Source organism: Branchiostoma floridae, chromosome 2 (assembly GCF_000003815.2).
Source record: "Branchiostoma floridae strain S238N-H82 chromosome 2, Bfl_VNyyK, whole genome shotgun sequence".
NCBI classification, from domain to species: Eukaryota; Metazoa; Chordata; class Leptocardii; order Amphioxiformes; family Branchiostomatidae; genus Branchiostoma; species Branchiostoma floridae.
In genome coordinates this window covers 26294558-26308583 of record NC_049980.1, presented here as the reverse complement: position 1 = coordinate 26308583, position 14026 = coordinate 26294558, and the positions used below count along the sequence as shown (strand labels likewise).

At 46.1% G+C, this 14026-nt stretch overlaps 2 protein-coding genes across 4 annotated transcripts in view; one reads left to right on the top strand and one right to left on the bottom strand.

Moving 5' to 3' along the window:
* The window catches only part of LOC118410083 (neuronal acetylcholine receptor subunit alpha-7-like), a 17529-nt gene extending 8196 nt beyond the window's left edge, over positions 1-9333 (top strand). Inside the window, exons 3-10 of the mRNA XM_035811565.1 lie at positions 398-442; positions 1236-1345; positions 2000-2180; positions 2473-2551; positions 3711-3905; positions 4441-4527; positions 6197-6306; positions 6774-9333. Coding sequence (XP_035667458.1) covers positions 398-442; positions 1236-1345; positions 2000-2180; positions 2473-2551; positions 3711-3905; positions 4441-4527; positions 6197-6306; positions 6774-7391 — 1425 coding nt within the window. The 3' untranslated portion in view covers positions 7392-9333. The remainder of the gene's footprint in view (positions 1-397; positions 443-1235; positions 1346-1999; positions 2181-2472; positions 2552-3710; positions 3906-4440; positions 4528-6196; positions 6307-6773) is intronic.
* Positions 9232-13938, bottom strand: LOC118410084 (flavin reductase (NADPH)-like). Of its 3 annotated transcripts, none has more exons than XM_035811569.1 (7): positions 13722-13938; positions 13304-13406; positions 12420-12523; positions 11653-11863; positions 10981-11151; positions 10421-10499; positions 9232-9845 (listed from the first exon to the last, which is right to left on the bottom strand). In XM_035811569.1, exons 2-7 carry the CDS (start codon positions 13338-13340, stop codon positions 9785-9787), a joined length of 663 nt encoding a protein of 220 aa, XP_035667462.1. In that variant the 5' UTR covers positions 13341-13406; positions 13722-13938; the 3' UTR covers positions 9232-9784. The 3 variants fall into 3 exon arrangements, with proteins under 3 accessions (XP_035667462.1, XP_035667461.1, XP_035667459.1); XM_035811568.1 differs by having other exon boundaries at positions 13304-13385; positions 13722-13937; XM_035811566.1 differs by having other exon boundaries at positions 13304-13364; positions 13722-13936.
* Between the last annotated feature and the right edge of the window lie 88 nt (positions 13939-14026).

Here is a 14026-nt window from a genome sequence, read left to right as displayed (position 1 = left end):
CCTTACAACATATGATAAACTGCGACCGTACACACGAACACTGTGAGGAAACTTCAATAATACTCCAAACAGAACGGCCGATTGACCACGACTGACCAACATGTCTGGATTACTATTGATTACCTATGTCGGTGTCGGGACCTTTCTGGTTGGAAACGTTTGAAATGGAGCGTGCTTCCAACTGGACAGGTCAGCAGGGAGGCACAGCGGGACAAACGGGTCAATATGTTACTTCTTGTTTGGGGCGGCCAATCTCTCCACTTAGTTCCGGCACATATACTGACACCTACAATAGCCGTTGTATGTAGCCGTGAGTATGTAGCCGTGAACATACATGCAAATCACGTTGGGATGAATAAAGCTTTTACTTATCGATAGTTTGAATTATTCTTTTCAGGATGAGAAAAACCAGATCCTGACAACGAACATCTGGGTGAGAATGGTGAGAAAATAACGACTCATTCTGATTGATTGATTGATTGATTTATCGATCGATTGATTGATTGATAAATTGATGAATGGGTGTCATATAAACATTGTATATGTCGTTAAGAGCAGTACAAATGACTTAATGCAACTTTGAAAAAATGTTCATGTAGGGGCCGGGTTAAGACTTACAGTTGCTAATGATCATCATCATCCACAGTTACTTCATATCAACAATTAGTTAGTTTTATTGTGTAAACGCTGTTTGCTGTCATTGTCAAATTTTAAATCTAATGGGAATATTACCGAACGGCACATATTCTGGCCAGCTGTTGAAGAGTTGTAGCATTGTCACATTTTCTGTAACGCCCGATGGTGTCACACCTTCACCTCACAGACGAGACGACTACACGTTATCTAATTTCTGTGCTGTAATACAATAACTTTGCCTTATTAACTTTTTTGACTCCTGTGTAAAATCAATAGTGAAGCCGAGCGGGGCTTACTTTATTTTGCATGTAATCCGGGAGCCGACCCGCGGAAATCTAAGTATAATTGGGCCTGAAGTGGTGGAATCGGAAGCGCAATCAGGAGGAAACACCCTCATCCATGTTTGACACCTGGTGATAAATGATTTATGACGCACAGGTGACGTGCTGACGCACAGGTGAAATGCAGATCGGACTTAGAGGGCAGATTTTACAGCAGTTAGTAACATGACAGAGTGTCTTACTTCTTCTGTAGCTTGAATGATTTATATTAACACATTGCAAGCATAACATGTTCCGTACCCTATTGTTCTGACGCAGATATGGACTGATGAATATTTATCATGGAACGAGTCGGAATTCGGCGGCTTGAATCAGATCCGGTTGGATCCCAAGAGAATCTGGGTTCCGGACATCCTCATGTACAACAGGTTTGTGTACACGTGCAACAGGTCTGTATACATGTACAACAGGTCTGTATATATGTGCAGCAGGTCTGTATACACCTGTCCCCTGAAGTCCTCGTATACAACAGGTCAGCATACACCCCTGTGTCCCCATACCACCGATATCTTCATGTACAACAGGTCTATATATACGGCCCATATCATCGACTTTTTCATATACAATACGTCTTTTTACACGTTTCCAGATCACCAATATCCTCATGAACAACATGTCTGTTTATACGGCCCGTATCGCCGACCTTTTCATATACAATAAGGCTGTGCATACAACATACAGCGCGTGCGTGTGCGTATACACATACGCGCTGTACTGCACAACGTGTTCCTGTGTACGTTCATATCCTTGTGTACAACAGGTCACATTTTATCCGGTTGGCTAAAACAAAGCCTTTGAGACTGTTTTTGAAAATCCATTAATGACATGCCCTATGGCACGCCACTAATCTTCCTGGCTAAATCTTCGTGAGTAAAACACAATTGGACTCTAACATCAGCGTTGTACGTTCTGCGCTAATAGATAAGGACACTGTCGCACCCTGCATCGATATCGGTGAGATAATGTATTCTGTTCTGTCCTGTATCATATCACCATTCTGTGTTCTGTCCTGTTCTGCACAGCGCGGACGAGCGGTTTGACGGGACGTACCCGACCAAAGTGGTTGTGAGTTCCAGCGGCAGCTGCCTCTACCTGCCGCCCGGCATCTTCAAAAGTTCCTGTAAGATCGACGTCACGTACTTTCCTTTCGACGAGCAGAGATGTAACATGAAATTTGGTTCATGGAGCCACAGCGGATTTCAGGTAGCGTTAGTACTCAACAATTTTGAGTAGTTTATCGACATAAATAAATAGGTATTGTAATCAGTTGTTTTTTTAGTTTTGGTGTGCGTCTGCAGTAAATATTGCACAGTGGCGGAATAAGGTGGAATTGGTGGTGTATTAGGATACTTTGAGAATCGGAACTACGGTTCGGCTCATTTCAGTGTGTACCCGAACCGTGGCACAACTTGAATCTCATTTGAGTTAAACCAGGTTCAATGTCAGCAATGGATGTGCATGCACGATTATACTTACTGGTATGGTTATATTCCAGGTTGATCTGCAGATGGTGAACCGCAGTGGAGGGGCCGACTTGACACCATACATGCCGAACGGCGAGTGGGACCTGCTAGGTAAGTTTGTGAGTTTGTCTCTCACTCTTTCCCATTTCTCTCTGTTACTCTCTCCCCAGTGTGTGTATTTGTGGGGGGAGTGAGATAGAGAGTGAAAAAATGCTAATGACGAATGCAGAGGTAAGTGCCGCATGCGATGTGAAAATCCCGTTTTGAAAGCCCTTTCCAGCGGAGAGTAGCCGGGGAATTGGGGATTTGGAAGAATAAATTATTCCATCCGTCTCCGAAGTCGGGGTTATGTCTGCACTGTTGACCGGTGACTGACCGCCGCTCTTGGTGTGTCGACTGCGCGGAGTGAGTTAAGACTTACTGTAGCATTACTGTCGTTAGGTATACCGGCTAAGCGGAGTGGTAATGAATTTAAACTTACTGTAGCATTGCTGCCACTAGGTATGCTGGCTAGGTGGTGTGATCTTGAGTTTAGACTTACTGTAGCGTTACTGCCATTAGGCATTCCGGCTAAGCGGAGTGAATTTAAACCTACTGCAGCATCACTGCCGTTAGGTATGCCGGCTAGGCGGTGTGTGTGTGTGATCTTGAGTTTAGGCTTATTGTAGCGTTACTGCCGCTAGGTATGCCGGCCAAGTGGTGTTATTTTGATTTTAGACTTACTGTATCATTGCTGCCGTTAGTTATGCCGGCTAAGCGATGCGGTGTGATAATGAATTTAAACTTACTGCAGCGTTACTGCCGTTAGGTATGCCGGCTAGGCGGTGTGATCTTGAGTGTAGACTTGCTGTAGCGTTACTGCCGCTAGGTATGTGGGCTAAGCGGAGTTGGTTTAGACTCACTGTAGCATTATTGGTGCTAGGTATGCCGGCTAGGTGGTGTGATCTTGAGTTTAGACCTACTGCAGCATTACTGCCATTAGGCATTCCGGCTAAGCGGAGTGAATTTAAACCTACTGCAGCATCACTGTCGTTAGGTATGCCGGCTAGGCGGTGTGATCTTGAGTTAAGGCTTGCTGTAGCGTTACTGCCGCTAGGTACGCGGGCTAAGCGGAGTTGGTTTAGACTCACTGTAGCATTGCTGCCGCTAGGTATGCCGGCTAAGCGGTGCTATTTTGAGTTTAGACTTACTGTAGCATTATTGGCGTTAGGTATGCTGGCTAAGCGGAGTGATCTTGAGTTTAGACTTACTGTGGCATTGCTGCCGTTAGGTATGCCGGCGAAGCGGAGTGAGTTTAAGTACGACTGCTGCCCGGAGCCCTACCCGGACATCACGTTCACGGTGAACATCCGGCGGCGCACGCTGTTCTACGGCACCAACCTGCTGGTCCCCTGCGTGCTCATCTCCACCCTCACGCTGCTGGTCTTCACCATGCCGCCAGAGTCGGGGGAGAAACTCTCCTTGGGTAAGCGTTGGATAAAGGTAGTCTCTACCAGACTTCGGCCTGACCGAATAGTAACAGGGGACTATTAAAGTCTAGTAGGAGTTAACTGTCCTAGGAGTGAAGTGAACTGACCGGCCAGCGGAGTCTGTGAGAGATGTTGAAGAGTTCAAAGGTTATAAAACTAATCCGCTCCTTTCCCGAACAAAGACAGAAGCTTTGCTTTTGGAGTTGTGATCATTTAAGCCATAAATCAATGAGTGCGGTTGGGTCAGTTCGCTTCTATGCCGGTCAGTTCACTCCTAATCCAATTAACTCCTACTAGATTTTTATCCCCAACTTGGCCAAAAACAAAGTCCCCTATTACTATTCGGCCAGGCCGCAGTCTTGTAGAGACTAGGGTAACCGGGGAGAAACTTTGCAAGGGACTATGCCCGAGTGCAGGCGTCACTGCCAACACCATAAATGTGGAAATGATACTTCTCATCACGACTGTTATTATTGTGTTCTGTTTTTTGTGTACATGTATTACCACGCTGTTCTGCTCTATTCTGTACAGGTATCACCATTCTGCTGTCTCTGACAGTGTTCCTGTTACTGGTAGCCGAGGCCATGCCGCCAACCTCGGACGTGGTGCCGCTTATAGGTGGGTGTGGCCGCTTATAGGTGGTGTGACCGCTTATAGGTGGGTGGTACCGCTTATACGTGGGTGTGGCCACTTATAGGTGGGTGTGGCCGCTTATAGCTGGGTGTGGCCATTTATAGGTGGTGTGACTGCTTATAGGTGGGTGTGGCCGCTTATAGCTGGGTGTGGCCGCTTATAGGAGGGTGTGACTGCTTATAGGTGGGTGTGGCCGCGTACAGGTGGGCGTGGTCTCTTATATTCAGGTATGGCCGCTTATAGGTGGGTGTGACCGCTTATAGGTGGGCGTGGGCGCCTATATTTAGGTGTTGCCGCTTGTAGGTAGTACAGACTCTAAGGGTTGAATGAGTGGTTTCTCATGATTATTATGTTCAGATGTGATGATCATAGGATGTTGTGACGGTGAGGGCATAAAAGGTAGATGCTAACAAATACTCAGACACAATTCCGTACAAGTCGCTGCAAGTCAATGTTAAGATTTTGAACTAGACCCGTTTAGTGAGGAATTGATAGACGACCCCTCCCAAAAGAGCAGGAAGATATGGATGCTTCGAGGATGTAGATCTGATTGATGTTCTGATTACGGGCGGGAGACACAGATCCTTGGGCCCAGCTAGCCTGTGTAGCACTTTATTCTGCACGCCTGCTTTACGGCGAGAAGGGAGATAAATCCGGCAAACCATCCAAAGACATGAAACTAACCCATTTCCTCTCTAAACACAAATTGAAATGGTCGATTGCTGCAATCACCATCGCACCGGGGGCTCCCAATGATCGCTATCTTCCTGCCGGTGTGCATTGATATCAGGTTGTTGGCAGCATGGGGCCTGCGGCAATGCGTAATTACCTTCCGTTCAGATGCGATATCGGCGTGATCGTCATTAAGATTCGCGCGATGAGACGTGGCGATCGCGGGTCGGTATCTCCTCATGTCGCGTGCAGCAGAACCGCCTCAATAGACCTCACGGGCCCAATAACGGCAGATCAACTTGTGTATTCATACGGCGTGTCTCAAGAAAGTGAAATATGTGCCCCGCTTGCACCGCACATGATGCGGAAACTGATAATACCGCGCCCAAAGGGCAAGGGTGCTACCGAAGCGGAACTATCGGGAAGTGATTACTTTGGCAGCGACGCAAATTCCTGGAAAACTCGTGCAGCAACGGAGAGGGGGGTGGGGGTGGGGGTGGGTTGTTGACAACTGCTGTTCGTGCCTGACTGTTGATGCTGTACGTTAGACATCGACGGGAGCCACCCATCTACCCGATTGCCACTTATATCTATACTTTTTCATATAACGACGATTATTAAAGGCTGTTCCAGCGCCTTAAATTTGTTGTACACACGGTGTTGCAAACGGCTGCAGTGTTCGTTTGTTTGTTTGTCTTCGTGTGCATTCCCATGTGGAGTGGCAACTAGAAAGGTGGAAGTGGTGTAATAGGATACTTGGAGAATTGGAAGTATGGTTTGGTTCGAGTGCAATAGTGTTGCAGTAAAGATTCAGGACGCCTCGTGGCTACATCCACATAGTAATGGCAAGTCGTTACTCACACAGTTGAGGACAACTCTATGTATATCACTGTTAGTACTAACTTACTGTACGTTTAGGTAAATACCTTGTGTATGGTGGTGGTTTCTGTGGTCCTGACGCTTGTTGTATCGTACACATCAGGTAAATACTTCGCCACGACGCTGTGCATGGTGGCGGGGTCTGTGGTCCTGACGGTCCTGACGCTGAACTTCCATCATCGTTCACCGGAGACAAGCCGAATGTCTCGCGCGGTACGTGGAGTTCCACACAAAACAAAAACGTCAATCTGCTCGAACCCATAACGGGACGATTTTTAAAGTATTCCAACGTTAGAAATCTGACGTAAGACCGAGGATGAGAGGATTCTTAGCTGAAATGTTCCCTCCTTTACACCATGAAACAATATCCTGGAATCTAGTCTTGTTAGCTTTGGTCTTCTCCCGGAGGTTGCTAACCCGTCCAACATCATCGGGGTAGCAACATTTGGGAGCGGACCAAAGCGACCAAGGCTGAATTCCAGGTTATGGAAACAATTCCTCTTGTTGTTCTCATACGTAATGTTATGGCAATCCCGTTCATGAGTAGTCACTTATTTCCAGAGAAAAATGCTGCTGGAATGACTCCCCTTGTTTAGTTAAGATAGCGCAACATTACTCGTGTTTGTTTATTAGTTGTTTCTTATTGTTTTGTTTTGTTTTGTTTGTTTGTTTGTTTGCAGACGAGGAAGGTGTTGCTGGAGTGGCTGCCCCGCCTACTGTGCATGCCGTCCCGCCGAGAAGACAAGTCTGAAGGCGCCCGGGATCGGGTCCGGGAGACTCTGAGAACTGATAACATCAGCATGAACTCCTTTAAGACGATGGACGAGCTGTCTTCTCACAACCTGTTGGCGTCTCTGGAGCGGCGCGAGGTGGGGCACGACTTCCCGCTGCAGGCAGGACAGCACGACTTTCCCCCGGGCCTGAGTAATGACCTGTCCCCGCGGCTGCCCCGGAACTTCCCCACCGCCCTGACGGCCACCGGCTTCAACATCCCCGTCAGCGCCACTGCCGACGAGACCGGCCTGCAGTACACCCGCGCCGCGGCTAGAACCTCCGCCGAGACCCAGCAGATCCTGAAGGAGCTCCGCTACATCGCCAACCACTTCCGCGACAAGAGCGAGGACGACAAGGCGGCGAACGAGTGGAGATACGCCGCCATGACGGTGGATCGCCTGTGCCTGTTCATCTTCGCCATCTTCACCATGGTGACTACCGGGACCATCCTGTTGTCGGCCCCGCACATACTGGAGCAGGTCCGAGACTTCTTCGTGGGGCTGGCGGGAAAGGGTGCCGGCTGAGGCGGTCGGACTCCGGGTGAGTCCCCGCACAGCTAGCTATGACCAATTGCTTTCGTGCCGTAACGATGTTTGTTCGTGTCTGTCCTGGCCGTTTCTTGACGTGTGATGACGTAACTCCGTGGATTGAAATACCAACACGCCATCTACTGCTACACTGCCAAACAGCGCATGTCTAAAAGGCATTCCAGATCTAGATGAGATCTGCGGTGGTTGCTGCCTCGTCCTTGCTAAAGTATATCGGACTGCCTAAACAATGTATAGGAAATCGTCAGTGCCGGCCGGGCTACGAAATATACACAAGGGTACCTTAACATGACTTGCAAGATTTCAGTGAAGAGCGAATGAAAGCCACGTCCATGGACGAAGGTACATGCTTTATAGCAGGGTACGTTTGCAAGTTGCATCAGGGAGTCCGTAAGGGCGCGGTGACATAGGTCATTCCTTTGGGCATTTTGGAGGACACAAATGTACGTCTCCAGCAAGTTCAACTGTCTTGGTACACAAAATTCTGTTTTGTATCCATGTCGGTGGTTGGTTCTGTCACAGACTGTTTGAAAATCCTATGGCATCAAAATCGTACGACGATCGCACGACCAATGTGACCGCGCCCTAACGGAATGAATCTGCATTTCTCCCAGTGTAGTAAAAAAAGTATGTTCTAGTGTCTGTGTCGCTGTCTTCACGTGACTGTTACAAATGTGTCCTTTCAGTCTCAAGTCAAATTAGATACACAGGAACATGATAGTGCCAATATGTGTGTGTTGTCATCGGCCAACAGCTGAAGATTTAGTAGAAATGTTAGTGATCATTGTATAAATAGTAGACCTCTAGACTGTTCATGACAAAAACTATCGTGGAGAATCGGTGCAGTCGTCCCATTTACGGCATGCAGAGACGATAAAGTTCGTAACCAGCAATTTCTACTGAGCGCCATATATATATCCATCTACTGAACAACATATCCGTGTACGGAACTCCATGACTGTGTGCTGAAGTCCATACCTGTGTACTGAACACCGGTCCGTGTACTGAACATCGTATTCGGATGCTGAACAACATATCCATCTACTGAACAACATATCAATCTACTGAACAAAACATCCGTGTACTGAACACCGTGCCTGTGTACTGAACGCCGTATCCGTGTACTGAACACCGTATTCGGATACTGAACAACATATTCATCTACCGTATATCGCCATGTTTCAACCATACCCATGTGATGAACGCCACATTCGTGTGCTGAATGCCATATCTGAACAGCACGTCCGTGTACTGAACAGTACATCCGCGTACTGAACACCGTATTCGGATACTGAACAGCATATCCATGTACTGAACAGCACATCCATGTACCATGTCACGTCCGTGTAGTGACGACAGCCGCCGTCAACATGCTTGCAAGTTTCGCGAGAGAGTCTGTCGCGATAAAACTTGGTCATCTCTACACTAGTTAGAATATCTTGGCTTTATCCGAACGGAATCCGCACAATCTGCAGATGTCTGTATATGACTATAAGCAAGCTGTATATGCGGTATTGCGTCTATTTCAGAACAACGCGTACCTTTGCCGCACTGCCAAGGAAGACGTACTGTAAGATATTAGCTCATATAGTTCACATCTGCTGTTGTATATGAATTGTCCGTCAAGACAAGACGAACCGGCCATATGTGTAGTATATACTCGTACATGCTCAATGTATCATGTGAATTTACCGTTCCCCTCAGCAGGTATACAATGAACGGTGGACCACGGCTTCGTCTTTTTGGCCAAGCAGTGTAACTCAGCCTATACATATCCGAATATGTGTCCGTAAATTATTGTGCAAGACAGGACGTAACGTTTTTCTTACAAAATCAACTTTTTATTTCAGGAACTTGAACATGGGTGATAAAATGTATCATTTAAAAATACGCAATAAAATACATACACAGCCTCTAATCAGCTCATTGGTACATTTAGTGTGGTGGTGAACCGTGAAAGGAAACAGTAACGACATAAAAGGAGCCAGTGGTCTTTTCTCAATCTGTGTTGACCCGCTTTCGTTTTCTAAGCAGCTTTGACTTTCTTCAGATTACAGGGATAGCCCTGCTGATTACATAGCGTAGAATGCAAATTTCAAAGACGATAAAAGAATACTCTACTTGCAATAATATTATTAGACAATGTGAGGACCATACAGCACAGAGTTTTGGTTAAGTAGTGACGTCCGTCCAGAATTGTTTTGAAGGTTTGGGCGCTGCGGGCGTCGCAGTGATAGAATATGACATGCTCGATCTATGGTAGGTTTTCTGTCGTCTGGCATCAACAGAGGCAAGTCTTGTGGAAGTACCGAAACTTTGAACAGGTTGAATGGAAGCTTATCCTCAGCATCCTCCTCAGCCGTCCGTCTTCACAGGATTGCTACTTTTCTACTGTTCCATTTGGAGGTACCCAGAATGAAAAGGAGAAATCTGACAAGAAAACAAAATTGGGTTAACATCGGTCAAAGAATGTTTTAAAACGTTCAAGCTTCATAGGATAACTAAACCTCAAGTTCAAACGTTCTTTTCACACAACATCATCATAGGATAAATCCTGAAGTTCTTTGAAAAAAAAGCCCCCATGCGGAAGGATGCATAACGTTTTATCCGCCCTGCTTGATGTCTACAGTGCGAGGATGTCACACAGCCATACTATTGGCAAACATATTCAAACGACTAATGAACAGCCACACTATTGGCAAACTTAAAGAGTCACACTATTGGAAAACATACCCAAACAGCTAATGAACCAATCAATGGCCACACATTGGCAAACATATTCAAACGACTAATGAACAGCGACACTGTTGGCAAACATGTTCGAACGACTGTTGTTTCGGGACGGCAACTTGTAGAGGTGGCCCGTCACCTGTTTTGTCTCACCCTCCATTTTGATATGGAAAGTTCAATAAACAAATAGAGTGATGAACATCACGTTATTGGCAAACATATTCAAAAGAACCTATGGACGGAAAACATACTTGGATGACCAAAAGATGCCTTACCTAGCCAGGTTGGCCCGGGACAGAGTAGGCCGGCCGGTGAAGGGAACCTGCTCCAGCTGCGCCGCTTTCAACTCACGGGCTGAAAATAAAAACACGCGGTCTGTTTTATGATTCTACTGATTCAGATTCGTGTGATCGGAACTGACTGTATGGAAAGATAATGCCTGACTATTTATATGAGAAATCGCATGAATATGTAATAGGAATTGAACCGGATTAATTCAGGATTAGCATGGGTCATCAGGGTCCACCAGCCTTCACTGAAAAGCCAGGGATAGCGTTGGTGGACCGTCCATGTACCTTAAGCTTTGTCTCGAAGAAAGCCGCAAAATTTGCTGGAACACCCAGTGAGTCTACATCGGGTAGGTTAGGGTTGGGGTTGGGGTTGGGGTTGGGGTTAGGGTAAGGGTTATGGTTAGAACGCGTACCATTCAGAGGTTCGTCCGTCAGGAAAACGGGCGGCTTGACGATAGCGTTAGGGTTTGGGTTAGGGCTAGGGTTAGGATTAGGGTTAGCGTTAGGGTTAGGTCTAGGGTTAGGGTTAGGGTTAGGGTGCGTACCATCCAGAGGTCCGTCCGTCAGGAAGACGGGTGGCTTGACGATGGTGTAGTTGATGTCTGTGCAGGACATAGTGATGAACTCTTCCATCTCAGTCAGATCCGCGTGCGTGGCGGTCCAGCCGCCCTGCACGAACCAGCGGTACCACCAGGGGCGCCCGTCCTGTGGCCAACCTGGCGCCAACAATAGGGTTACAGCTTTAGAACACAACAACGGCTACGATTTATCACTACAACGGTTCCACCACAGGGGCACCGGTCCTGGGGCCAACCAGACACAACCCACAGGCACAGACACACACACACAAACTTACAACTTTAAAGCCCAACAATGGTTACAACTTATCACTTACTACAATAGTTCCACCACAGGGGCTCTCGTCCTTGGGTCAAGCTGTCCAAGGAGCCGTCAGCGGTTGGAAATTATCAGTGGTTACAGCTTTACGACTAAAAGTCGTATTACCATGGGATCGCGTCCAAATACCAAGCCGGCTAGATCCATCCAAGGACGACGTCTTTGCGTTGCCTCAACAACAGGCAACACTCGCATCGCATGGCAATTGTCGTCAACAGGGCAGTGAGGTGCTTTCGTAAAACCGTCTTTGCATTAGAGACAAAACTTCACTTATGTATTGTTGTGCTGTTGTTGTTTGAATAAAGATAAATATAACTTACTGACGGTCCACCAGCTAGACACGCAGACCAGCCGCCTGACTTTCGCCCTCCGCATCGCGCCCACTACTTCCCGCATGGAGTCGCTGTAGAACGTGCTGGGATCACGTGACTTACGGTCTGTCCGGCCCAGGCAGGAGATCACCACGTCCACTGCCCTCCCCTCCAACTGAGCCGTAATGGAATCTTCCGACATGATATCAACTTCGACAACCTGAGAAGAAGCCACCAAGCGAAATAAGTATGAGAACTGACCTTGGTGAGAAGTGGGTTTATCCAGTGCGGTCATTAACTCATATTGAGAAGGACTCGAAAATACAAACATTTTCCTAGTTACTTTTATAAAGGGGTTAGCTGTCAAAATTGACTTATCTCCAATCGCTACACGAAAGCACTCCGACAATCAAACTTCAACGCAAATGCTAAAAGAATTAAAAGATATACCAGTAAGTCCCTGAAATACATAGTATTCAACAGCAACATATAATGTTCACCTACTAAAAATCTTGTCTACTAAAAATCTTGCCCAGACATAAATATCACTAAAACGCTACCTGTGTTTATTTGCTGATGCAGATACCCATTTCTAGTTTGAGCTTTATAGTTTCCTGATAATATTACTGGCTGTGTAATTCTCTTAAAGCTTTAGACAGGTATTTTTGCAACTCCTATTTCAACAAGACACTGAGGAGACCTTATCAAGTATCAAGTAAGTATTTCTGCGATTTTATTACTTTAATACAATGGAAAGCGTAAACAGCGCCCCCTACCTCTAGGTTGCTGTCCTGCACCAGGCCTTCCATCTTGGCCGTGTCCCTGACCAGCGCCAGGACGCGGTTCTTTTTATCCAGGGCCTGCTGCACAAGGTGGACGCCTGGGAGGGGGAGGGGGCCAGAAGGTTGCTCTTACTTCTGACGGATTGTTTCCACTTTATATAGGTCAGATACTTTTATAACGTCGTGAAGTGTAATAAAATATCTGTACCCCCTTTTGATCTAGCAGGGACGATTTTACAATTGAAGGCTTTTGATATTGCAAATCCATGCACATGGAGCTAATTTTAAGTGAACAAAATACATGAAGTGAATAAAAACAGGTGAATAATCTGAATTCTAACATACAAAGATTAAGTGATCGCATGTACATACAGAATATCGAATACGATTCTAAACCTACATTACTATTGCGGGGTTTGACTTCTTATTTGAAAACAGTTGAAAATGACAGTCGCTTTTCCTGGAACAACAAGATCAAACTTTATAGCACAACAATTGTTAAGCACACAATATATGTTATAATTAAACTCCTAAACAGCACTTTCGTATCTCCTTGCCGCAGATGCCTCAGCTAAGCCCCGCCTCTACCGAGACAACAATGACAATAATGAACTTTCGTCAGACAACAATGACCCCATCTGCCCTGTTATCATCCTACAACAATGAATGAATGAATGAAAGACCTTTATTGTACATTCATGCTCCAACAAGCTAGTACAGGTCGTAACGATAAGACACAATTTTATCTATAGAGACTACTATGTGCTATTATGTACAGGTTCAACTTCTTTTCGCTTCTTAAGACAGTTGTAAACATATGGGCAGATGTAATCAATAATACAGGATTTATCTAGTTGCATAAAGAATATACTTCTTACCTGTCTGTCCAGACGCACCCAGCACGGCCAGCAACATGTTGTCCTGCACTGTATACTGCACCTGTGAATTGTTAACAAACAACTACGGACTGTGAACAAGCACCTGCGGATTGTAAACAAACATCTGCAGATAGTAAACAAATTCTTCCATTCTTGTCACTTGCAGAAGCCAATATCTTTGGTGGGTTGTTGACATTCACATTACTTAAAATAGTACAGAAACACCTGGTTAGGTACAAGATACAAAATACTCTAGAGCTGTTATACGCTCATCTGATGTGATTACTGTCGCAATTTACATGTGTGCAAGACGCCAAATCAAAATTGAACATTTTAAAATACTTTGGTAGCCATTCACTGGTATATAACAACTTGAGTTGACACACACAGCATGAGGATTCATTAAATAAATGTTTACCTGCTGTTTTATTTACTGTTCTCGTGGAAAACCCAAAACGCCTGCCTCGACGCCGCGTGAGGGGGACCTGGTTCGGCAGGTTTGGTTCAGGTCGGAGGTGAAAGTTCGAAGGTTGATGACTTGTTTCTCTTGTTCACGATTGAAGCTAGTTCATCTTTATCCGCGGGTTAACCTATTTTCCGTTGTTTTGGAAAAAATACTTGGTGATGTCAAGTCGACGGACGGTGGCGCAGACACACATACACACACACACGCACACACGGTCTGGATCGGGTTAACAGCACAGCATAATCTTGATGCTGTGT